Here is a 27,333-nt window from a genome sequence, read left to right on the forward strand (position 1 = left end):
TGGAAAAATGTTCCATCTGCTTATGTCACTGGAACTCAATGTTTTATTGTGATGCACTATGGATCTGCTTGTCTAATCCCTAGAGCATCAAGAGATGGAGGCCACTGGAAAAGAGACAGAACAGAAGGGGCATTGCTACATTCCATGCTGCATCCGGCACCAGAGTAACAACAACAAACATCATTCAGTGTACCACAAAGGAGTGCATTGAAAGAATCACATGTAAACATTTATACTGCACGAAGCACAGAGATACGATGCAGAATGGGGCAGAAGCCTTAAGGCAATGGTGCATCTCCATTCAATCTAAGGATGGAAATGCATAAGAGCGGATTACAAAAATGGGGGAGTTGAATAAGAGTCTGGAGAAGCTTTTAATACAGCCAAAATTACTGAAATAGGAGCTATCATGTGTCAAACACAATGTAGCCCAATGTCGAAGACATCAAAATCCCAGAAACTAGAGCATATAAAAAACCAAGTAATTTGGTAATGACGTGAATTCTGGGAAAAGAGATAAAAGCTATCCAACTTCAGAAAAGAGAGGTGGGGGCCGAGGGAGGTGGAGCTGTGATCGTTAGAAGCCAGCTGAATAATTCAGGTCTAGTTGTTTTGCCAGTCACATTTATAAGGGCTGGCATGTTCTGGGGCCTCTGAGGTACTTTTAGATGGAAAGTGCTTAGCAAGGAAAGAGCCCTTAAACAAGTCTGTAGGTAGATCAGAGGGTAAAAAATAAAACTCCAATAACCAAACTTAAATGTTTGGAGAGTTCCTGCATGATCTACACTGGAGGCAAGAATGAAAATTCTGCGCAGATGGTATCTTTAAAGAACAAGAGTTACTCCCACTAACCTGACAAAATAAAATTTACATCCACAGCCTTCTTTTTTCTCCCCAATATCACACCATATGCTGCATACAAGTTTCTACCCCCACTCAAAACAGATTTCACGTTTTAATAACTTAAGGTGTAGGCTAACTGCCAACGGCTTCTGTACAACAGAAACTATATGCATCCAAATGAATTAATACGCACAAATTATTGCCAGTGATTTGGCACAGAGCAACAACCAATAATTCACAACACATAAGCCATTCCACATGCTGTTTATACATTTTCCTAGTTCCAGTATATGGCATGTTTACCTTCTGTCCACGAGAGGACCAATGCTAACTGCAGATTTCAAGGAATGGAACAGCAGGTCATGGTAAATAAATTCCAAGACCACTCTCCATTTCAATTTTGTCCTCACAAGAGCTACTGGTCTACTGGGAAGCTCTACTCTATATCTAATGACTAGGAACTAAGTAGGTTAAAATTAAATGGTCTAATGTTTGTTCCATTAAAAAAAAAAAATCTAGGAAACTACTGACTCTCATTATAGACATTCTTCATGGTCTGGCCATGTTTGGGAGGTAGCGACAGATTTATACTAGATTCAGTGGCGGGAAAGGTTGTTTTTAAGAGGGTTACTGGAATTGGCAACAGTCGGAAAGTGATGAGAACAGACAGCAGTGTAAATATGTATGTTTATTTACTCTGGCATATCTGATGAACACAGGCTTTGTCTACAAAAGACAACAACAATGGATGTGGGGATGTCTGCATGCTTAATGTTCATTATTTGTAATAATTCTATTATTTTAAAGCTTAAGAGGACCCTTAATAATAACCCTTTATATATGCACTTGAAAACGATCCTTCACCCTCTACATTAGACAACTTCTCAGCTGGCAGCTCTTGGGTTTTTTTGTTTTTACAAAGTCCTCCCAACAATTAAAAAAAATAAAACAATCCAAATAATAAAGATGTCCTAACAGGACCAGAATCTAAAACACTGTCCAGGTAAAGTAGCTGAAGCTCCTCAGGTAAAAGTTCAGTGACCAAGACTCAAATTGCCTGCACTCCCTCTGGAAATTGCTCAAAAAATGAGGAATGGGTAAATCCTTATAGTTCAATAAAGCTAATAACTAATACCCAGACAGATTATAGTGCAACAAAGTATTACTGTAAAAATACAACTGAACTGCTTTACCACTAAATAACCATCTAGTAGACAAATAAGTGGATCAACAAGCATTTCACTCTTAGAAGTTTTGTTGGCATCTGTGGAAAATGAGGGAGTTGGCTGTATTATTTGTTATGAAAATTATACCTGCTCCGTTTGTAGTGCTACCTGCTTGAACTCAAACTTAAGCTGTGGTCTGGCTATATGCAGGAAGTGCAGACAATGACTTTCGATGAGCCAAACCACCATATTCCAAAGACAATACACATGTGAATTTCTTTGAAACTTCACCTCCCACTGAAGTCTGGCTGACAACCCCCTCCATAGAGGAATAAACTTGTTCTGCCAGGCTCCAGACAGAGAACAAATGGACTTGGAGGGTAAGCTGTTTTGGAGTGGGGAAGGGGGAAAGACAATAAATGTTGGGCCTCTAGCACACCCAGAGCATGCTGCCAAAGAGCAGTCTTTTTTCCCCACCCCAGAGACAGAGACAACTGAGAAGGACTCACCCAAGATGGTAAAGAAAGTTAAAAGGGGAAATTTGTGTAGAAACGTATTTTGGTTTTACTTTTTGTTCCATGTGCTATGTACCTTTGGGTAAATAAATAATGCCTGGTTTTGAAGAAGCTGATTTTGAGTCATCTTGCTAATCACTGGTCCCAAGAGGAAAAGGGCTTACAGGTGCCAAACCCAGTTTGGCCCATCAGGGTAACAGTTTGTAAACAGCAAGGCTGCAACCCAGAGATTCAGTCTAATGAGTCTAAGAGTCTCATTAGACTAAGAGTGGAAGGACTGCATGGTAAGAGTGGAAGGACTGAGGGGTGAAGGTAGTGAAACCTGACTCCAAAAGGGGGAACTCTAGACAGACAAAGGATTATAAAGTGCAGCCTTCCCTGTAACTGTGACAGCATCCATGAATTAAGACTGATACTTTTGCATTATGTCAGCAGAATCCCTTAAAAGGCTTCCAGTAACGTCCCGAAATCAAGGGCCAGCAGCCATCATACAGTAGAACCTCAGCTTTCCCACAGGAAATGCTATTACAGTGTTACTTTGGAAAGACTGTCCAACATCACATTGACCAGCCAACTTGGCCTTCTACGTCAGGTAATCATCATAGATCGGATCCCCAATAATACACAGCTAGGAACCCAGATGACCAATTTGGAGTTAAGCCCAAGTCCTGGACTACCAGTCTACTGCTGTACATGCTGGACAAGGCTGCCTTCCAAATCATATCCTTTATAACATACAGAGATTTGAAGATGAGAGAGGGCGAGTTAGTAACCACCTCAGGTTACAAAATTTAGAATGTTTACTATGCAAATACGCCCGACAGTTTCCCAATAGAGGAAAACAGGATAACTCAACCTCAATTTCATTCATCTGGTTATTTCACATCTAAATAATTTCACGAGGCTCAGCCTCACACAGAGCCTTCAGGAGTTTTAGTACAGGCAGAAGCCCCTGCAGCAAGATATTTTCAGTTTTACTCAATTTGCAGCTTGTAATCCCAAATTTCATGCTCTGCAATGCACTGCAATATAGTACACATAAATATGAACCAAGCCTTCTGATGTCTGTTAGTCTTTCTTTACCGGTATCATTTCTCTCTGCTAAAACACAGATAAACATACAAATACTAAAGAGAACAATCATAAATAACCTGTACTAGAATTCTTTATGACTTGTATGAAAAACCACAACTCCCAGGAGAGCACTGAACATGCTTATATTTTAAAAGAGGTCCTATTAAGATTGCTGTCTTGATTTAAGCCAAACTGTTCTGTGCAGAAGAAAACTGCCTCAAAGCGAAAAACCTACAAAGCAAAGCAGCAGCCAATCAAATCTTCAAGCATGACTCAAACTAAATATTTCTTGCCAGAACCCACGTGGTTAGCAAGTCATTTCAAATATTCGTTTCAATGCCAATTTGTTGTCAAGCTCAGACATTTATCCTCAGGCGTCAAAGCTTATTACCCCCTCGAACAGCGCTCCCAGACAATTGGCGAAGTTTTACAGACAATGGACACTAGCAAGTATGTAGGTCTCTTCCTGCAGGGAGCGATTCCAAGAATACCACCTTAAAAATGTATCTCGTTTCTAGGGGCTGCTAAAAATACTCTTGACCGACGACATTTCAAGACTGCCTAGCAAACTCCTCCCCAACCCATTTGCTACGAAGGGAGATCAAGAAGAAGAAAAATGACCGGCAAGATGAACACTGGCCCGACCGACTCATTTTTTTGGAGGGCTAGAAGGGAGACGATAGTACGTAAAACTCAGAACTATTACTTGATACAAGAACGGCCACACTGGTTCAGCTCAATGGTATTTCTAGCCCAGTGTCCTGTCTCTGACAGTGGCTAGTACCAGATGTTTCAGAGGGAGCAAACAGAGCACGGTAATTTGTCAAGTGATCCATCCCGTCATCCAGATCCGGTTTCTAACAGTAAGAGGTTCAGAGAGTATGGGGGTTGCTCATGGTTAAGTCATTTGTAGACCTATCCTCCATGAACTTCTTAAATTTTTTTTTTGAATCCAGTTATACTTTTGGTCTGCACAACATGCCCTGGCAATGAGTTCTACAGGTTGACTGCACGTTGTGTGAAGTAGTACTTCCTTGTGATTGTTTTAAACTTGCTGCCTATTAATTCCAGTTGGTGACTCTTGGTTTGTGTTATGTGAATGGGTTAATAACACTTCCTTATTTTATAGACCTCTATCATATCCCCCACCACAGTCATTTATTTTCCAAGCTGAACAGTCCCAGTTTTTTTCTCTCTCCTCAAACGGAAGCTGTTCCATGCCCCTAAACATTCTTGTTGCTCTTCTCTATACTTTTCCAAATTCTAATGCACCTTTTTTGAGATGGGGCAATTGGAACGGCACGCAGTATTCAAGGTGTGGACATACCATGGATTTATATAGTGGCATTATGAAATTTACCATCTTATTTTATTATCCCCTTCCTAGTAGTTTCTAAGCTTTTTTAACTACTGCTGCACAATGAGCAGACATTTTCAGAGAACTATCCACAATGACTCTAAGATCTCATTTTTGAATGGTAACAACTAATTTAGACCCTATCATTTTGTATATATCGTTGGGATTCTGTTTTCCAATTTACATTATTTTCCATTTATTAATACTGAATTTCATCTGCCATTTTGTTAGCCAGTTTTATGAGATCCCTTTGTAAGTCTTTGCAGTTAGCTTTGGACTTAACTATCTTGGGTAATTTTGTATCATCTGCAAACTTTGCCACCTCACTGTTTACCCCTTTTCCCAGATCATTTATGAATATGTTCAATAGCACTGGGCCACTTATTCCTACTCTGTGTCCTATCTTTCAACCAGTTGTTGATCCATGAAGGGACCTTCCCTTTTAGCTCATGACTGCTTACTTTGCTTAAAAACCTTTGGCCAGGGACCTTGCCAAAGGCTTTCTGAAAGTCCGAGTACACTCTATCGATTGGATCATCCTCGTCCACGTTTGTTGACCTCCTTCAATAATTCTGGTGAGGCATGATTTCCCTTTAGAAAAGCCATATTGACTCTTCCCCAACATATCATGATAATCTATTTGGTTGAAACTATAGTAAAGAAAGAATTATCAGACAATCTGGTGGTACCAAAGTTAGGCATACCGGCCTGTAGTCGCCAGGATCACCTTTGAAGCCTTTAAAAATAAAAATAAGCATCATATTAGTTACCCATTAGGAACAAAGATGATGTTGAGGTCAATTGGTTTACATTTTAATTTGTTAAAACTCAAACTCTAGAGCAAATATTGGGATAAAAACTCTTGGTGAAGGAATTGGTGTCCTTCCTTCAGCCGAGGCTGAAAAAGCTGCCACTCAGATTTCAGCGGTAACACTAGCTCTTCAGTCCATCAAGCAAAAGCAGGGGAATAAAGATTTGATACCATTATTTCTAAAAGAGAACAAACTTTGAGGGGGAAGAGGAGTGCAGAAAAACACATACTTTGAGGTCATCCTTAAACACCAAACAGGATCAGTAAACAGCAAAAGCATTTCACAGTTACAGTTTACTGATTGTAAAAGTAGATTCAGAAAAAATATGTAATCATATGTCATTAGCTTAATATTTTCTTTTATCAAGCACAATGAGATACACAGAACGGAATAGAGTTATTTACTACAGCCACTAACACAAGACTCTCAAAGGATTATTTTTTCTTCCTCTTCTTTGCGTTGGATAGATTAGACCCGACTTCTTAAAAAAGGTTTATATTTAAAAAAAGATTTATTTACTGCCCCCCCCCCTTTGTTTTTAAACCTATGAGCAACTGGATCATGGTCTTAGCTCTTCCCTGGTTTTGCTAGACCTAGTAGGTGTCAGAGGGGTATGTACTGTTTGCTCCTACACCTTAACTGAAGGTAAGAGGGATTCAATATCAAGGCTTTCTTTCTTCAAACTATTAATAAATGAAGCCAAATACATACAATTTTTTTTTAAGATGTTTTAGGTCCCAATCAAGGTGGGCCATTTCCAGCAGGAGGGTGGGGGAGAAAATCTTGGTTTGTGCTGGAAATGGTCCACCTTGATTATCATACACATTGTAAGGAGAGTGATCACTTTAGATAAGCTATTACCAGCAGGAGAGTGGGGTGGGGGGAGAGAAAACCTTTTGTAGTGGTAAACACCCATTTTTTCATGCTTTGTGTGTATAAAAAGATCTTCTGTACTTTCCACAGTATGCATCCGATGAAGTGAGCTGTAGCTCACGAAAGCTTATGCTCAAATAAATTGGTTAGTCTCTAAGGTACCACAAGTACTCCTTTTCTTTTTGCGAATACAGATTAACACGGCTGTTACTCTGGATAAACAGTGAGAGTGATTCAGCAGGTACAGCAGCAAAACAAAGATGTTTAGATCCTCTGACTTTATTCCTCAGTGTCAGACTGAAATATTTATATCCAACATAAACAAATCACCAGCACCACCCCTGGCAATCCCAAATGCTCTGTTTGGACCTATCCTCAGCTCTGTAAGCAATTGGATGTGGAGTCCTGCTTGCTCCAAAGCAATCTCTCTCTTTGCCTCCCAAGCAGTCTCTCTTGTGGAACCTCACTGGTCTTCAATCTTCAGCCTTCCTTACATTTCTTCTCTTGAGAACTTACCATCATCAAGGCTGCTCAAAAAAGTCCCTTTGCCACAACAGCCACAGCCCAAGAGACAACACATTGGCTTTGTCATAGGAACTATAGCAAGGAAGACAGCCCCAGTGGTATTGGGGAAGCCTGAGCGCGTGATGCAGCAGGAACTTATGCATCTACTCACATCCCCATTTATTCTTTCAGGTAAGACTGTTGTGCAATTTCAATACTTTATCTTCCACAATCAGGTGAGAAAAACATAAGGGAACCTCAGCCAATTCCATCTACAATCCCTGTGTTCACTACTTCACCTGCTGTATGAAGACTTCTGAAGTAAGGAACAGATGCATCTTCCTCAACTGCTATCACTTATTTAACTAATTCAAAATAGCCTTCTAATTGCACCCATGCACACTAGTTATTACTTCCATTTTCTCCCCTGGAAAGTGTTGAACTGTGAAATTAAGTTTATAGAAGATTTTGCTTTAAATACATCCACTTCCACCTCACGAATACATTCCTGTGCTTCAAATTTTTGCTGTGTAGTTATTTCTTTTCTTCAACCCACCACTGTCTTGAAAGATTGGTTCTCAAATGCAAGGTGCTATTTTTCAAAGCCAAGGAACAGTAAGAAATCCATTGCCAAGAATTTTGTTATGTTATGGGTTTATGGTGAAATACAAATATTGTTATTTAGAAAAAGTCATGTTCTACTTTCACAGAGTTTTATTTTATAAACTGACATGTTAAAACAACATCAACGGATTGTTTAAAGTTTGGGCATTATAGCAATGGAAGTGATTCACGATGAAAATTAATTCATATTTTCTACTAAATGGGAACGAATGAGAATACAAAATAGAAATAAGCACCCAGTTTGCAAAACAAAATTAGTTCTTTTAAAAAAAGGACACTGTCAAATAAGTAATTTGCCATAACCTGGAAAATATTATTTCTTTCCCTACCTGCATTTCTAATAGCGTGCAAGGCCACTTTTTCTATTTCTTTATTTGTACACCAATTTTGCCATCTCAAGAAACACACACAACTCTAGAGAATCACAGAATCGTAGGACTGGAAGGGACCTCAAGAGGTCATCTAGTCCAGTCCCCTGCACGCATGGCAAGATTAAGTATTATAGACCATCCCTGACAGGTGTTTGTCTAATCTGCTCTTAAAAATCTCCAATGATGAAGATTCCACAACCTCCCGAGGCAATTTATTCCAGTGCTCAACTACCCCGTTAGGAAGTTTTTCCTAATGTCCAACCTAAACTGCCCTTGCTTCAAATTCAGACCTATAAGCCCAGCGAAGGTTACTGTAATCAGAAGAGGAAAACAAACACCGGTCCCTTATAGAAGTCAAGGCGTTGCGCTCATATTAGCGTGTCCAGCAAAAGCTCATGAGGTACGAAACTCTCCATTTTAATAAGCGGTGAGATCAAATATGAAGAGAAGTGCAAGTCTTGGTTTCTGCTACGAAATTCTGGATTCCCTTAAAATGCAGGAGCAAATAAATGCTCATTTGCCTTAAAAAGTGATGATGCAAAGGTGTTATCAACTGCTAGATGCAACTTCCCTGTAACAAAGTAGCACTAATAAGCTATGTCAAGAAAAGATAACCGAGTTAAACAAACTAAATATCAGCTGTTTCATTTGGGAAAAATGCTTATCTCAAAAGATTAACATCTAATTTAAAAAGATTAAAATTATTTTTTTCTTCAGCTCAATTTATAACCGTAGATGGTACTGCAGTGATTTACAAACATTCTTTATGAAAATTCAACGCAATATTTCTGATAGTCTGTAAAGGACTCATTATAGTACGGGGGCTGGCTATTCCCCTTTCCCCAGACAGTACATCATGCTTTTCTACCATTACTATTAGTTTAAGATGGGTGTGTGTGTCTCTTTCTATCTCTGCCCCCACTATGCTCGGTATACTTACAGCTGAAGAAATGGCTCACAATTCTATTTGCTTAAAAACTGTTTGTTTACATGGATCTCCCACCGGAGATTAGTAGCCTACTTAATATTTTATTTGAATGATTAAAAAATGTCCCACCAAACACTATGTCCAGATGTGAGAATAGAGTTTGCAGTAAGACACGCTTCTCTAACTTCTGAAGTTTAATTTGATCGTAAACTACCATGATGGATGTCCTAATGAATTAATCTGTTTCCAAAGTTCAAATAAAAGCCTGAATTCTATAAAAGTCTTCTCCTTCACCGCTTGGGGATAAAGTTGGACTACTGTCGTTTCTCATGCTATAAATCAAATGAAGAGACAGCATTCAACATTTACCAGACACAGCAATCCTCTTCACTGAAAATAAACATTTCTCATTTCAGCAGTGAAACCATACCTTTCCTTTTGTCTCGTTGTTGGAAATCTTTTCCAACAAAAATCTCAATCACGTGGTGAAAAGAATGCTATCTTGTAGAGCTGAGTTTATGTAAAGTGCACAAAAATACTAGGCACAAGTTTTGAGACATTATGATTCCCTAGTTTTTGTTTTTTGGCACTTTCACATCACTTTTGTGCCCACATTCTATGTACAACAAATAGAACTAAAAATAATCCTGGTGATACCTCCGAATTTAATTTCTTATCATATCTTTTTTTCACTCTAAACTGAACAAGGTACATATTTACATCAGAGCTAAGTGGTATTTTGTTTGCTCTGTGCCCATTTTGTATACTGCAAAATAAGGTGAATTCTGAGGCTGACAGGGTTAACATCTAGCAGAGATTAACATAAATGCACATGAAAATATATGCTTCTCTGTAACAATATTGTCAGTTACTGTCAGATTCATTCACATGACTATAATGATCATGAAGGGAAAGTTCTCCCATAACTTTGATTTATCTGTTATTGAAACCTGTAAATAGAAATCTATAAACCGCACTGCGAACCTGTGAGATTACATCAGACACCTGAACAGTTTCTGGAGGGTCGTCAGATTTAGCAACCAAGGTGAAGTGCATTCAAATGACCAAAGAAATACAGGGATTCTGTTTAACAGGAAATCTGTGAGTTCTTCTTTTACAAACTGTTAACAAGAAAAAATGTTTCTAGAAGCAACAAAATCTTTTTGAACTTCTAAAGCAGCTACTTTGGTTCTTCCTTCACTGATGGCTGCTCAACTGGGTTTACTGCTGTAGTTTACCTTCAGAAAGCCTGTCTAGACATCGTACATGTGCCTTTTTGAGTAAATAAAAACAAACATTTTTTGTTTATTTTAAACAACAGGCTTTTTTCCTTCATACGGCAATACTCAAAAAGTTGATGGGAGGACGTAAATATTCGGGGAAAGAGAATATTGCAGCGAGTGAAACCTGCCTCCCGCCCCAAAACATAAAAATTCATTTTCTGCCTTTACACCTTTCCCTGAGGGAAAAGGAATGTTTATTGTATAAAACATTTATCACTGTATTTGGTGCTGTATCGCAGGATATTTTAGGATTGGTTAATTAACGTAGGGAATAATTAACAATTTTCCAGATGGATGGTGGATGTAGTTACAAGGTAAGATGAGTGGATAGTATTTATGCAGGAGGCATGTATTTGGGTAGCACTTAAGAGGACATTATGCACCCCATTTTGACTGATTCAAAATGTTGTTTAATCCGACAAAGCAGAGGAAAAAAAAAGTTAAAAGTTAGAGAACTGAAATCCATTTTAAATGCATATCATAGGTGGCCACATTTCAAATATGTGCCCACTAACGTGTCCAACTCACAATTAAAATTTAAACCAGTGTTAAAAGTTCTGTACTGTGTCAGAGTGTTTTCGCTCCCCTTTTCCATCTGTGCTAGTTTAAGAAGTCTTAGACGAAAAAGCAAGTACACCAAAAAGATAGCACATTCACAAAATACTTTAAAGTATTAATGCAGTCCACAACATCTTCAAGTCTTTTCTAGTTAGGCCCTTGTGCATGGCTACTCATGCATAGTTTATGTAACATTGAAAGATAAAGCAATGCTTCTGGTAGCTTGTCTAGAGAACCAGATATAATTTCCAGGCCACTGTTCATCTCCCTTAGCCACCTTTACACTGAAGCACTGCTGCAATATTTATTCCACTCATGCCTCTCTTTCTCACGTCATCCTGCTTGGTGTCACACAGCTGCAAAAACCACCTGCCACTGCGATGTAGCTATTGTTTTTGTCACCTCCCCCACACCCCATCATTCTTTCTGAAAAGGATTTGCTCATTCTGCTCTAAAGGCTCCCCCCTCTGCCTTTTTGCAACACTGAAAATGGGAATCCCAGGTGGCTCTAGCTAGCTAATTATCCATGTGCTTTTAGAGTCTAATTCTTTCTACTGGTAATGTAGCAGAGTCTTCAGCCACAAAGTCATTTCATATGCTAATTAGAGACAGGCTAGCTAATACCTCAGTCTGCTCAGGAGTACTAATCTTTTGTAGGGACTAATGATATGAGAAGAAGATGAGCTATGAAAATGGCCCCCAAAAGATGCTACATCTCCTTCCCACCCAGCCCACCCCCATAATAAAAACCTCTCTTGTACATCTGAATGTAGTAGTTTGATAGGTTAGCTGAGTGTAGTGCCTCCATAGAGCAACAGGAGACTGACTTAAAAATTGAGTTTTCCCTTGTATGTCTGGAAAAAAAAAAATCCAGTAGGGTGGCATTATCTAAATTTTATCATACACAAATTGTCCTTAAGGATTTTTGGGTGTAATTAGCACGTCAGAAATTTATCAAACCAAACCAGTAAGTCTTGAATCTGAAACCAAGATGTTATTTAATTCTGCAAAGACTAAATAATGACTATCAGCATTTCAAGTTTGCAAACTCACCCCATGTATTATATGCCTACTGAACTGCCTGTCTAATCTAGATTAGATCCTTAGGGCAGGGACCATGTGTCATTATTTGCATCAGCACTGAGCTCACTGTTGGCTCTTAAGCAATTTCTCCCAAAGTCACTTCACAGATAGGCAAATGTAACTGTGAGGCTGATTCTTCGGTGAACATCCAGAAAGCAAGAACCAGTAAACGTTTAGGATTCTCCAGCCTGCACCACTGCTAGAACTATTTTAATCTGCACAATGGCACAAAAGTGATTCAGCAAAAAATTTACTGTGTGTATATTCATGGTTAGGACGCAAGTATCTGGTGAGAGAGATACAGATATCCAGTTTGAAGAAAAATCAGAGAGACTGTAGGGCCAGTGAGATCCAACAACTCTTGGAGATCAGTCTTTTCATGATGTATATAAGAGGTTCTTTACCCACTACTGGTCAAAATTTTAAAGTTACTACGTACAAGGAAATATAATTTTATTTTGACTGAAATAAAAGGTAGACGGGAGCATTCCCACTGGTGAATTATTAGTTCTTAGTGATAAAAACCTCATCTTATGGCAGTTCATTCTACATAGTTAATTTATGGTGCCAGTGCAAGACTGAGGATACTGCTGTTGTGCTGTTCATCCAGTTCAGAAAAGCTAGTCCACAGAGCCAGCTAGCTACTAAAGAAGCCACAAAAGGTCATTTCTCAGCACTACAAGACGAGAGAAGGAAAATAACTTGCAGTGCAAAGCAGACTTTGCCAGGGAGTTAAAAATCCACACGACTCTGGAGTGATGTGTTTTAAAGACTAATGGTGTAAAACCTAATGGGAAACCACACAGATGGTTATTTTATACCTCTGAACCAGCTTCCAGTACATTACAATCCATATTAGTGAAGTTCTCACTATGGCAAACCCTCCTTTTCAAAATTCCCCCATGATAACCCACAAACGTACATATTTTTCCAAGCTACTCCAAGTCTGTATTGTCTTGGATTCCAGGAATACCATGCCATCCTCATTAGTTACAGTACAAGTATACATCACTTAAAGCTATACAGAACCAGTATGAGAGGCTCAATAACCATTTCAACATGTCATACCTGAGAAGTTAAAAAAATCCAAAATGCAATTCCCATAATCCATCTGGGCATACACCAGGAGGAAGGGAGAGGGGAAGAAAGCAAGCATCTGCCTTTTTTCTTTTAAATCAGCTTTACAAAAAGGTAAAAGACATTAGGTTAGTCTAAACTGGATTCTCCATGTTACCAGAATCAATCAATAGGCTTGCGACACATACAGCTGGTTATCAGCATAAGTTTCATTATCAGAGCCAATACAATCAGACATCTATGCATGTTCTCTGGCTCATTTATCTACCTCAGAAGAGGAAACAGAGGTCTATTATGGATCAATAAAGACCCGATGTCTGAAGAAATGAGCATCAGAAGAGAGAAATGGGCACGTCCAGGTAGCTGCAGCATTTCGGTCTGCACACAGGTACAGATTTAGCAATAAGCCGGGGATACAGAGAAAAAGCTTAAGGACAATGACCATTTTATTCCGTTAAACCCCTAATGTATTTTGGTGAAAGAAATCAAGTCGTTTGCTTTTAACTGTAGCCCAAAACTGCATTAAGTCTCTTGGGTGCTTTGATTTTTTTCTCTTTTTAAATCTTGGCATACGGACAGCTCCAGGGCTCAGTAGGAGAAATTATTAAAAGCATGCCTGCAGAAGTAAAGACATCAGTCATTGCCCTTATCCCCTGTGTTTCATGAGCACTTTCCCCCCATGCTGTGTGTAAAAGATTTCATGCAGTCAGAACCATCCCTTTTAACAGACTAAAAATTAGAAGTCTTTTAAGAATCAGCATCTCATTCCATCAAAATGGAAAGAGAAACATCCAAAAACGTTTCATCGTTCAGAAAGGTCAGATGCACCTTAACAGTTTATCAAATCCACTTCCATTTGTCCTGTAGAATTCATTTAGCCAAGTAATTAGTAATATAGTTCTTATACAATATATTACAGTTTCATAAAAAATCAATTCCCAAAATGAATAAGCATTAGAGAGAACAAACCAGCTAAGTTTAGAATGCTTTCCTACGCTGCTTGAAGTGTTCAAGGTCCAGGTGTGTTTCAACCCTTTTTTCTGCTCTACTGTTGCAAAAATAGATGTCCTTTCCTTGACATTACCGTTCTATCCCCAGATCTTGACTTCTTTTCTTGAAGTCACATTATTGCTTCTCAATCCAGAGTTTCAGGTACTTTATACATGTATTGCATTATTTATGCACTACTGTATTAGAAATATGTATATAAAACTATTATTTTATTCATCATTACCCCCAAAGAATTTTGGAGGGTGAAAAGGTATGAACATTAGATGATGCACTTTATGACAACACAGTGCTTACAGTAGTTTTGAAAAATGAGGCAAAATTTAAGGACTTCACAAACTGCTTCCTGCTTCTAGTGACTACAGCACAGATTTTTAAAGGAATCTAGTCATTGCTCCGCTGAGCATTACAACACTTAACTGACTCAGTCTCATTTCCAAAAGTGACAGGCACTTAAGAGTCTAAGTCAGATTGAAAGAAATGGAACTTAAGCTCCTAAGTCACTTTTGAAAATGAGACTTGGGCGTTGCAATGCTGAACAGAGCAATGCCTAAATACCTGTAAAAATCTGGGCCTACGGTTATCATCCTAACCTCAGAAATCTTCATACTTCAAACATTCAACTGAATGTTAGCATGCATTACACTGTAAAGAAAACACAGCCACAGGATTATTACTGACCAGTTTAGTCAACATTAGAGCTGGTCAGGAAGTTTTGATGAAAAATAGTATCTACATTTTGTGAGAACTTATGCATGTTTTCTCCTCTCTTCCCCAGCTGTTTCCCAGTCATCTCTCATTACGCCTGCATTTCAGATAGCTCTTGGCTCCAAAGTGAGTATACTAATTTTGTGCGCTACAATATTTGATTTGTACATAATGATCCATTCTCGCCTTGGAATCTGTGAATATAGGAACTGAAATCTAAAACAAACAAGCTGGAGAACAGACTATGTGATTTGGGTTCAAAATAGGAATCTGAAAGACCCCTTCTGGAGTTTTCAACATACAATTATACAAATGTAAGGCCCGAAGGGACCTCGAGAGATCATCTAGGCCATCCCCTTGTGCTGAGGTAGGACCAAGTATACCTAGACCATCCCTGACAGGTATTTGTCTGGCCAGTTCTTAAACCTCCAATGATGGGGATTCCACAACCTCCCTTGGTAACCTACTCCTTAAAGTTAGGAAAAGCTTTATAATATTAACATAACCCTCTCCCGCTGCTGACTAAGCCAATTACTTCTTGTCCTACCTTCAGTGGACATGGAGAACAATTGTTTATGATCCTCTTTATAACACTACAGGAGACTATATTAAAGATGTATTAGGTCTGCCTTCAATCTTCTTTTCTCAAGACTAAACATATCCAGTTTTTTTTTTTTAAACCTTCCTTCATAGTCAGAGTTTCTAAACCTTTTATCATTTTTGTTCCTCTCCTCTGGATCCTCTAAAGTAGAAGGAAAAAGTCAAAGTTCCCATCTGGTAAAAAGACTGAAACTCCTATTTGGTAAATAAAAAAAGCTCTCAAGTGAAAGGATGATGTAATTTGGACTATGTTTGAACAAGAGAAATCCACTGGTGCAACTGCCTTGGTGGTAGCACTAATGGGAGCTCTCGTGTAGATTAGTTCTCGTAGCTCCCATTGTTTTTACCATGTCAATTAAAACTTCAGCTGAACTGGTGGTACCATCAGTGGGGATTTTTTCCCCATAGAATTTCCTAGTATACACAGGGCTTAAGAGTCTCCTACTTTGAAGGTCTCCTTTGGAAATTACTATCTTCAGTATCTGAAATGACACAGCACACATCCTTCTATAGAGAAGAGAGGATGGAATTCAGTACACAGTGGTCATTCAGATGACATGACACATTTAAAAAGAAAAACAATTGTAAGAGACAACCCAAGCACATGCATTAAAACCTTGAAAGGCAAGAAAAACATCACAGGGCTTTGAAAGAGCCGTTGGTGAAGTAATCATCTGAAAAACTGTTTCCTTGACTTACCTATGGTACAATTTGTGGTTATTTTTCTCCGCTTGGGGTTGTGTCGTAGCAATTCTAACTCTCGTTTGGTTGGCTCCCATGTTGAATACTTCTCTCCAATGCCTGAGCAGATGAAAAGAAAGTTTCAGGGTGCTGTTAGCTAGAACAGCTGAAAGGATACTTTCAAGAAAAGGTTGTGATGCACTGTCCATTAGGTTGGATTCAGTATACAAAAAACGACAATAGCCAGCTTGCTTTTTATTACTGTTCAGAAAGGCAGCAATTGACCTTGACAATATGTTCCCATAAACATGGGCTAAAAGTACACAAAAGCAGTTACTTGTATAGAATTCCTATCTATCTGTTTCCAAGTAACAGTCTTTCCACCAATGGATGAAAAAAACCTCCAATTAAAAAGGACCCAGCATGAAGGCCAATCCAGTATTATCTATTGTTTCAAGTGTCCATGATTTTCTTTGGGCTCAAAGGGGTCATATTGCCAGCACAACCGCATGTCTTGGGGCTAAGCAGAGATTGGCTGAGATACAGGGCAACTTAGACAATTGTCCCCATATCTCTTCAATGAAACGACAAATGTGGTAAATAAGCCAAAATAGATCCAACGTACCGGACAGCTACAGCCTTACTCTTAATAGATGCAAAGCAGGTTTTAGAGGATTTGGAAAATACTTAATAGTGTATTCCCTCATCACGTATTAGGGGGTATGCTGCTATAACTCTCACTATGCCATTGTAGTATTGGGTAATAGCAAACAGAGACTCTAGTAGAATGAAGGTCGAATACCCTAACATTCCCCAGAAATATAGCTAAATGTAGTGGGGGTTTTTAATTTAACTCCCCACTACCCAGAGAAAAAAACGTTAATTTTCTCAAGAGCTGTAGTTGAAATTTGTCATATTAAGTATTTTCTTAAAATAAAAGCCCCCAATGCTATGTTTCAAAAACATTAATTTTGTTTGGGGGACTGGAGGGTAGGGGGGAGTCAGGAGAGCCAGTAATCAACAGGACAGATTAGATGTGGGCACAAAGGTGTCTACAGTATAATATGAAATATGAAAACTACAGCAACAATAAAAGACCCAAGAGCTGACCAGCTAAAGGCTGCTGCAGCATTCTATGCAGCAAAGAGAAATTGCTATGCAAGGCTAGTTATAGTAAATCACAAAAGCATTTTGGCATATTAAAAAAAAAAAAAAAAAAAAAGACAGGCAATCTATTCTAAAATTGAGGATTAAAGTCAATTAGAGTTCATCTTATTCTGTGCAGAATGCATATCGATGAAACAGTACTGTGCTAGAGAAAATAAATTATAAATCATACACATGAAAAGAAGATGAGTAGAAAATATAGCTGGAGGCTTACATATTCTGCATGGTACATGTTTCATTTTTAATAGCTCTTTGATCTTCATTTTCAGAAATAGCTCTGCCTGTCAGAAGTTACCCATCCAAAATGTTTGAGTCATAGTTACTCTTGACCCTCAAGGTTCCTGCATATGACTGAGGTCGCATTCTTGGATTCATGAAGACAACAAACTTCAAATCTACGTAGATTCATATATCTCTTTACTTTATTTGACTCAACAATTTTTAATGAAAGAGCACAAGAACTAAAACACCCCTTCCCTTTTCCCAAGGTTAAGCATTAACGAAAAATACAAGGAAAATAAAAAGGGAAACTAATTACCATGTAACAGATTGAGGAGATTAAACAGCTGCAATGCTTTGAATACACTATACAGTATGCACAGGCAAATGCTGAATGAAGCAGCATTACAGAGACACACATATGGACAGTCCACACATGACAGAACATTGGCTTGCAACAAGCTTTTCAATAGACAGCTTCAGCAAATCTTTTCAGATTAACAATATTTCTGTATTAATTTATAACATGGTTTTGCAAGCAAACTGTCAGAATTTTATATTATTTCCAACATTTTAGTACTACCAGCTATTGGACTGGCCAGTTGCAAGCCTGGTAAGTCTAAAATTCAGTTATGCTACAATTTAAAAATGACCAATTTAGTATACATTGTCAATAGGTATTGTACAGGACTTTGGTTAATAATTTAATGGGACTGTTCAAACAATAAACACATCCAGTATGTTCAAATATTGGTTTACTGGATAAGAGTGAAAATATTAACACTAAAGCCCCAATCCTGCACTCAAAGGTGGTTTAACTTTATGTGTGTGAATAGTCCCACACAAGTCAATGGAACTATTTATATGCATTAAGTTAAGCATGTTGCCTGAGTGTTTGTAGGTTTGGGATCCAAGTGCTTAACAGCAAATCTGAGTCCTCAAGTAATTTTAAAGAAGTCAAGGTAAATAAAAGATCTGACAGCTTTGCAGGATTCTGGGTGAAGCAATTAAGTCTTGTTTAAGTAGTAATTAAAAAAAAACAAAACAACACACACACACAAAGTTAAATGCCAGGACAAACATCAAGAGCAAAACAGGTGTGACATCTCTTTTACAGGAAACCTCTCATTAGAAAGGTCACAAGTTTTGTTCAGCAATAGAGTTTAAAGCAGAGATAGGGAGCTGAAGGAAGCAGATTCAAAGGCTTCCTGTTCCCTTTACACTTATTCTTTTTATAAAATGTAAGGAGAAAATCGAGTGTGCCCCCCAAAACATATGGAAAAATTGATCCCACTCTTTGGCAGTGGTTCACATTGTCCCAGGAATGGCGGGGCGGGGGTATGAAAATACACAAGAGTGCACTAAAATCTGCAACATGAACAATCTTAAATAGACTGAAAATCTCAAGGCATGTACAAATTCCCACTTATGGTTAAGGGAAAGCAGTGTTACTACCGGAGAGAAAACTCACTGTTTTCAAAATGGTGTTGTAAAATAGGTATTAACAATTGCAGCTTGGCATATGAGATCTCCATTCAGAAATCGTTTTAAAGTTTATTTAGGTATTTTAATGAGTGGCCATATATCCAGGTATTTAGAGTTTTCAGAGGCTTTATTGGGTTCTAGTTTTTAAAATAAAATAAAAAAAAAAAACAACAAAACTTATTTTGCAGGCACTCATTAATATAGATTAATTATTTTGGTATTCTGAAGTAAATCCAGATTTTGAACATTAGTTAGGAATTGAGACACACAGAATACCCAAATACATTTTCTTCTCCTCACCATTAAATATGCAAACATTCAATACTTGAGAAATATGGGAGAATTACAACATTAACACTGTTTTGTTGCTTATAGTTGCATCTAAGAATTGAGGATTTAATCTTGAACTATGGCTGGACTTGTGGGTCTGGCTACCCAGAACATCCTGTCTTCAACTTGTTCTGATATTATTCCAGCGTTTCCAACTCTAAACATTTTAATCACAAGTCTTGTGATATTCAGGGTTTTTCTTAAAGTCTCTTTTCCTGGAGTCATGTTATTACATTAGAATCTCAGCTGTCTTTAAAAAAAAGTTTCTAGCTCTCATGATTGTGGAGAAAAGACTGAAAATGTGAATGCTAAAAGCACAAAAACCAGAAGGCAAATACTAAACCTGAATTTACTATTCTTAAACTTCTGCATTTTTAAGCCCATCTCATCATTTGAAGTGTGCAGTGGAGGATGGAGACATTCAAACAGTTTCTGAGCAGTACTGTTAACTCTAGCATCCTATTTGGAGATTATTTATAACTCTGCTGTCTTTTAAATGACATGAACCACTGTACAGTGCAGGTTCTTGTGGCTGAGGAGAAGACAATTCTCTGCTGTCCCTCCAGTATGCACATGTCTCTTCAACATTCCTCAATAAAATGTCTGATAAGTAAATTGCAGCACAAAGGAAAGTTACAAAATGAAACATTTTAAATGGAGAATCCTATGCCACAGCTTTAAAGAAAATATCTATACTGCATATTCCTGTACTTTAAATTCAGGAACAGAAGTAGCTACATTTTCTATCTTAACAGTTTATTACTGTTTTGGACTCCTGCATCTGAAAATGTGGTACATAACTCTTTCGGAACTATTCTAAAAATGCTAACATCTGTTGGAAGGCACACTGGTGTGTCTTGATTCAGAAAGTACAGAGGTACTGTTCCTGGGGACAGTGAAATTAAGAAAATGCTCTTTGAATTTACTCATTAAAATGAAGGAGAGAAAAAGTCCATAAAATTCCTATTGTGTCCTGAGCAACTGTTTTGCTCTCGTAATTGATTAACTCTTGGGCTCAAGACAGCAAATTATAAACAGATTTGAGGAGTTATTAAAGATAGAGGAGCACAGACCAAATGCAAGGTTTAAAAATACTTTCCCAGATAATTGCAACAAAATACTTTGCAGGAAAGCATTTCATGCCATGATTGTCTTGTTCTAAGATCCTCTACTACCTTCCCTTCCTCTGACTGAACTGCTTCAAAATATACTAGTATGGGGCAAAAAGGAGAATTTGGGTTTTTTTTAGCAGTAAGTCAATATGCAGCTATTGTTTCATGATACACCAAGAATGTTCCAGTTAAGGTCTGCTTAATATACGTACAGCTGCTACTCTTAAAAGATGTCTTAAGTTCAGGGTGGGAATAGTTTATTTGCATATCAGCCCCTGGCTAGGTCTATCACACTGGAAAGGAATGTCAGATTCATTAAGATCAGTGTATAATTGGGTATAAACGGTCTGCCTTCAAATATAGACTTCTCCACTTTGAGAAAAAACATTTCTAGGAACCACTGAAAATGGAAGATGTTAAGCTTCCATGAGAGATCCTTTAAAGACTACTGAGATTGGTTAAGAGAATCTCTACGTCCTCTCCCCTCCAAAAAAGGAAAATATTTGCTTTGGAGTAGCTCAATCAAGGAAAGGATATGCGAAATTAAGTACATTGTTATTACTGGACCCCTGGAACATAACCAAAATAAGAGGAAAACAATCTGCATTATAAAACTGGCATTCTTAACCATGATTCATGTCTAACATGGCAGGATAATCAGCAAAGGGACGCTTGTTAGTGAAGTGCGTCACTAGCCCACGCCTCTTACCTGTCATTGTACACTGGTAGTGAGAAACCACTGTTGGGGTGAAGGCTAAAAAAGAAAAAATTAGGGAAAGCAAACTGAATAACAAAACAAATGTGTGTACATATATTTGTGTGTAAATATCTTTACACATATACTGTGTGTGTACAATCAGAAGATGGGTGTGTATGTAAACTGGCACATTCTATAAAAAAATCACAGACAAAGGTGGCATTTCATGTGAGGGGAACAGATTTCTTGCCTGAGATACCTAAGATAGTCTAAGAGGTAGATTGTTACATTTTCTACCTGATATAGATCTCACTCTGATGACATTAGGTAAGTTGTCCATGATCATGATAGAGGATTTTATATTATGTTGCAATTAAAAAAATAAAATTTTGTTATAATTTAGTGTGGTGCACATATTAAACTAACCGTCTAGCTCCTGGACAGCAATATCTATAAATCTGTCTCTCCCACAATCTGCACTACTGTCCCTAAAGATCTCTCTCTTCCCCTTACTGGTTTTTGCCATTGACAAATGGGAGGGACAGGTATGATTAAAAACAAATAAGAAATTCAGGCATGAAAACCAAACCTTGTAATTTCCAAGCCTTCCGTTGTTCCTCTTTGGCAATTTGTTCCATGTCTTTGTCGTATATGTAATCTTGACACATAAAGCAGTATATACCCCCATACAAAAGGTCTATGGCTGCAAAACAGAAAGAAAAAAAAAAAAAAAAGAGAGAGAGAGAGAAAGAGTGAGAGTTCAAATCTAGAATAAAGGCTTCCAGGTTTGGCATTCTATCTTCCATGTACCAATGTCCTTCACAAAAATGTCTGTACACATAGAAATTGGAAAACCTGTTGGGGATTTTTCAGTTACAGTACAAGCTATCTAACTGTTAAAGCCAGAGGAAGAAGCCACCAATGATAAAAAGTGTTAGCTGGCTCAAGTTTGCCTTGTATTCTGCAATACATAAGTACAATGCAAGATTCAAGTAACCAAAAGCCATAATTAAAGCAACTGATTACTAGGCATGCAGAGTTAGTCTTATACCACAATCTGAAGAGTTGATATGCTGGGGTGAATTTACTTTTTCTTATTTCTAAAACAGAAAACGCAGGTGTTTTTGTTCAAATTCATTAAATAACTTCAAAGTGTATATTAAAACCTGAATGAAAATTCAAACAGATCAGGCACTAAACATTCAAATATATTAAAAATTTCAAGTACATTTGTTCAGGCCAATGATCTTCTGCAAAGCTGTTTACTGCAAACGTTAGTTTTTCCAAATTAAAATTGAGAGAAAAAGCTAATTATGACCAATGTTACAAAAGTCCTCTTTCTTTCAGGTCAAATAGTGACAGGACACTAAATAACTGAAAGAGCTGTAATAAAAGGAAGTGTCAGGTGACCAGGCAAAAAACATTTTATTAATACACTGGATGAGATAGAAATAAATTTAATAATTTTAATCATAGCAAGCTGTTGATTCTCAGTCATTCAAAACAGATCAAACCATAGTGTACTTAGGGAAGTGACAAAATTCAAATGGGTGCTGCCAAATGATGAATTTGCTAGCTCTGAACAGCAACAGAGCATGACTTGCATCCTTAGGACAACTGAGAAGAACACCACTGTTTCCCCTAAGATGCTGGTTCCTCCATTTTTCTGATTTTGAATTTCCTTTATTCCCAGCTTAAGGTGACAAAATTAAAATTATTTTTCTACAATGGAAACCATTATCAAATTAAGAGGATTAATAGGAATAGTTTTGACTGATTCTGTAGCAGATTTTAAAAACAAAATGCAACTGGGGTTGTCCTGCTCACTGCCCCCAGACAAAGCGGGGATCTCCTTCTGGGGTTCCCCCATGCCCAGTGCTCCAGGGTTCATACAGTTAGTTCCCTGCCCTGCCCCAGCCAGTCCAGTCTGGGAGACAAACTGGGTGGAGTCAGCCTCTTGTAGCCAAGAGGCTCCATTAGCTCACCTAGAACTTAAAGTAGCATCATTACCAGAACTTTTGGAACTTCCTGACCAATTCTCCATCCTCCTCACCCCCGCTTTTTTTTAATTCTAGACATGTTTTCTTCCTTGATGATTGCAGGACATTTTCTTCAAACCATCTCAACCCTTTCCTCAGTGTCTCTCTGCTGCAACTTCACTCTTTATGCTCGTCATATTCCTCTTTAACCTTCCCTTCCTCCCCTCCCCATATTAGTCTTCCTTTTTTCACTCCTAAGCTTTATTAATTCATCCTGACCCCTGATCACACTATAACTCACTATATATACTTTTAAAAAGGGAAACTTAAAAAAAAGGAATTGACATGGTGTTTACCAGCCATCACTCTGCTTATATGCTACATCTTTTCCCCACATTTGTCTATCTTTTCTGTTAACATTGTAAACAATTTGGGGAAGGGACTGTTATGTTGTGTATGTGCCTAGTACAATGGACTCCTGATCCTGATTTGGGGCATTTAAACACTATCAGAAAACAAATTAATAACAACAACTTTATCAGAATATCATTAAAGTGGCTGAGAGTCTAACCTGAGGTCTAACCCAGGAACGAGACAGTAAGAAATGTTAGAAGGTCATAATTAAACTGGAGAAGTAGTGGTATGAATTGTACAATATCAGTTTACACTAGGGTTGTACTTTACCAGTGTTATCTATTGTTCATTTTCTTCAGCAACAAACAAACAATTTTGAACAATGTATGCTATTAGCCATCCTCTTTCAATTAGCAATGAAGATGATTTACTTTAAACCTACAGTATTGGTTCTGATGCCAAAATCAGGTAAAGTTTTACAATTATTCAGGGCACAATAACGCTACAGGACCCTTCAGATCTATTAAGCACCCTATAAACACTAGCTACAGGAAAAGCTTTGTTATCTGACATGTTGGAGGAATGAGGGGTGCTGGTTAGTCAAAAATTCCGGTTAATTAAGAGTTATACTTACCAATGCAGGGACGGAGTTTGGGTGCGGGAGGTAGCTCAGGGCTGGGGCACAGGAGATGCGGGGTGTGGGCTCTGGGAGGGAGTCTGGATGTGGGAAGGGGCTCAGGGCAGGAGACTGGGGTGCAGGAGGGGGCTCACGGTGCTGGATCTGGGCAACTCTCACCTCGGGCGGCTCCTTGCAAGTGGCAACATGTCCCTACTGCTCCTAGGTGGAGGCGCAGCCAGGCAGCTCTGTGCACTGCCTCTGACCACAGGTGCCACCCCCACAGCTCCCATTGGCCATGGTTCCAGGCCAATGGGAGCTGCAGAGCCAATGCTCGGGGAAGGCCAGGTTAGCGCCCATAGCCCCCTTAGCCATTCCTCCTCCTAGGAGTAGCAGGGACATGTTGCTGCTTCCAGGGAGCCATGTGGAGCCAAGTATGGAGCCTGCTGGTCCCACACCAACCAGACTTTTAATGGCCTGGTCAGCGGTGCTGACCGGAGCTGCCAGGGTCCCTTTTTGATTGGGCATTCTGGTGGAAAACCGGACATCTGGCAACCCTATCTGAAGATTTGTAATGGGAGATATCAGAAATGCCGGTTTCTAGAGCTTTATGGTTGGTAAAGTGCTGGATAACACAGCTTTTACTATATATTCAAACTATCATTAGAGCCAATAATCATGTAGTGCATAGAGAGTTTGTTTGCAGTTATATATTTGTCAACAATCTGATTCTACACAGCTGGGTGCCAAAGTACCAAAGCCAGTAGGGAATCCTGCAGGAGACATCCTTACAGAGGAGTCACTCCTCATTCAGAGCAGAGAGAAGAAAATCTATGGAATAAAAAAAACAGAGGACAACAAAACCACCAGGCTGGAAGAATTTCATAATTGTTTCAACGCTTGATTAAGAGCTCTTAAAGACAAGTCCTCCTTCAGCACCCCAATGTGCACAGTACAAAGTCTGCTGTATATACTCCAATACTTTATATAATTAACAAGATTATGGTAGATTTGGGGTAAATTATCTCAAGTACCAAGAAAACAGCTCAAACATACACACTTCATTACAACAGAATGGAAGGACAGGAAGTTATAATATTACTATTAAAAATAATGGACTTTATCTTCCATAAAAAGTTTTAATTGGCAAATAATTTAAGGTTAGAGCTAGAGGCTTTCAACATAAATTAATGAGTAAAAAGAGTCATAGCAAGTATCTGCCTACCCTATCCCTATGGAAGTAAAATAAGCTATTTCCATTGGAAGGAATACTTTATAGCTTCCACTGTTAAACCACGTGAGTTCTCTTGCTACACATTTCTTCAGCTGCCAGTGTACACATCAAAGGCATTGTGATATAAATGTCTCCATTACAGTTCCCAATGAGGTCAGACTACTTTTATATACATAACCAAAAACTAGAGATTAATGCTATTTTAACTGCAATGATTTCACATTCTTTGCAGCTGAAAAGTCTATTCCTTTAAAGCACACAACTCATTAATTAGCATTAGCTGAATTTATGTATGCACACCAAGAGCACAGTATTTTAGGGTTACTTTTTAGTACTTCTTTCAAGCATTTGTAAAAAGTGTGTATTAAAATTCTTTTTTTAAAATGAACAAAAAAATTGTTTTTTGTGGCATCAAATCATCATCAGGGGCCAGACTGGAAAAAATAAGTGGTTTTACTCTCAAAAGCTCTGCCCACCACCACAGCTCCACCCACAACTAAAGCACCTAGATAGAATGTTTTATTTCAGTCTGGAACCTAGCTGGTTGCATCAGTGCCTCAGGTTCCTTGCTAGGGTGCACTCTACTCTTTCTGGACAGGTTATCTGCTACTACTCTGGACAGGTTTCAGAGTAACAGCCGTGTTAGTCTGTATCCACAAAAAGAAAAGGAGGACTTGTGGCACCTTAGAGACTAACCAATTTATTTGAGCATAAGCTTTCGTGAGCTCCTTTTCTTTTTACTCTGGACAGCTTCTCCTCCTGATTATCTGTTACCTGGCTTCAGGTAATGCTCTGGTGCTTTCAAGCCACTTGCAGGCAGGCACCAAGCAATCCTGTCCTTCCTTTCCCAAACACTTTCCATTCCTCCAGTACCACCACTTCCTACTACTACTACTATTGCTACTGCAACCACCCCTCCACTAGAGCAGAAAAAGAACGCCTGTAGCAGCTCCAAATACTGCAGCTTCCTCACAATAACCACCCACCCTTGTAAGTGGCTCTGGTGGTGATCTCTCTACTGGCAGATGCTAGTAAGAGCATGAAAGCAGTTGACCTGAGCAAGGACTTATGCACAGTCTCAGACAGCTGCAGCGTTGAAGTTTTGCCCAGTGGCCAGCTGGAACTGACAAGGGTGGGGAGACATCAGCAGGGTCAGAAAGGTGTTGGGATAACGTATGAGCACATCCCAACTGTTTCTGAACTCTGATCATTACAACAACAGGATCTGAAGCATCAAAAACATAAAACACTTTAAAACTTGTTTCTTCTTAGATATCAGATAATTTGTTCTTTGGTTGCCACTTAATTTTCAAATAAAACCCATACATATTTTGTTTTCAAAAATAAAGGAAACTATCGATTAGTGCTTTTTGTGTTTATATTGTATACAGTTTTTGTTCATCTTTTACTCCACTATATGTGAACATTTGAACTGGCCGCAGCCCTTCCAACAGACAGGGCAGAAAATATGTGGAGCTGATTGCATGGAAACAGAAAAGAGTAATATATTGTAAATCCTATAGAGGAATATGTTTTCCCCCCTCCATATGGTTATTTTATCAGATTTGGTGGATGTAATACCCAGACTATTCTCCCATGTGTCCCATAAACAGTTATTTTTGTAGAATACAACTAAAAAAAAAACCAGTAAGTATGCAAAACAAAGCCTTTGATAGTGCTATTAGATGAGTCGCAAAAGGGATAGCTACACACTTTAATTCAGTTTTACTTGGAATAGTGCAGGCAAAGTGCTGAATTTTAACATATAGGAAAGGAGGAACTTTCCAACATAATATTTTTAATATCTTCCATACTAACATTTCCCCCCTTAGAACAAAAGGCACCACTTGATACTACTACATTTGACAAGATCCTCAACTTGATCTCCTAGTACACCTTTATGCACACAACTCATAATAGTTTAGAGAAGTGGTGCCCAAACTTTTCCTGTTGCACCCCCTCTTACCAGCAATGGAATCTGTCCCCAATCCCCCATTACTGTACAGCCAAGGCTTCCTCAGCAGAGGAGTTTGGGCTGACAGTAGAGCTGGGGGAAGAACTGAGGTTAGAAGAGA

The 27,333-nt window shown here is 38.5% G+C and overlaps 1 protein-coding gene across 3 annotated transcripts in view; it reads right to left on the bottom strand.

Moving 5' to 3' along the window:
* The window catches only part of USP22 (ubiquitin specific peptidase 22), a 196,300-nt gene that overhangs the window by 57,258 nt on the left and 111,709 nt on the right, over positions 1-27,333 (bottom strand). For 2 of the 3 annotated variants that reach the window (XM_084641402.1, XM_084641404.1), the window contains 3 exons: positions 21,665-21,778; positions 21,088-21,132; positions 16,084-16,185 (listed from right to left, as the gene is read on the bottom strand). In XM_084641402.1, coding sequence (XP_084497528.1) covers positions 16,084-16,185; positions 21,088-21,132; positions 21,665-21,778 — 261 coding nt within the window. The remainder of the gene's footprint in view (positions 1-16,083; positions 16,186-21,087; positions 21,133-21,664; positions 21,779-27,333) is intronic. The other variant, XM_084641403.1, reaches the window with a different exon arrangement.

This window comes from Lepidochelys olivacea, assembly GCF_965140295.1.
Source record: "Lepidochelys olivacea isolate rLepOli2 genome assembly, chromosome: 10".
NCBI classification, from domain to species: domain Eukaryota; kingdom Metazoa; phylum Chordata; order Testudines; family Cheloniidae; genus Lepidochelys; species Lepidochelys olivacea.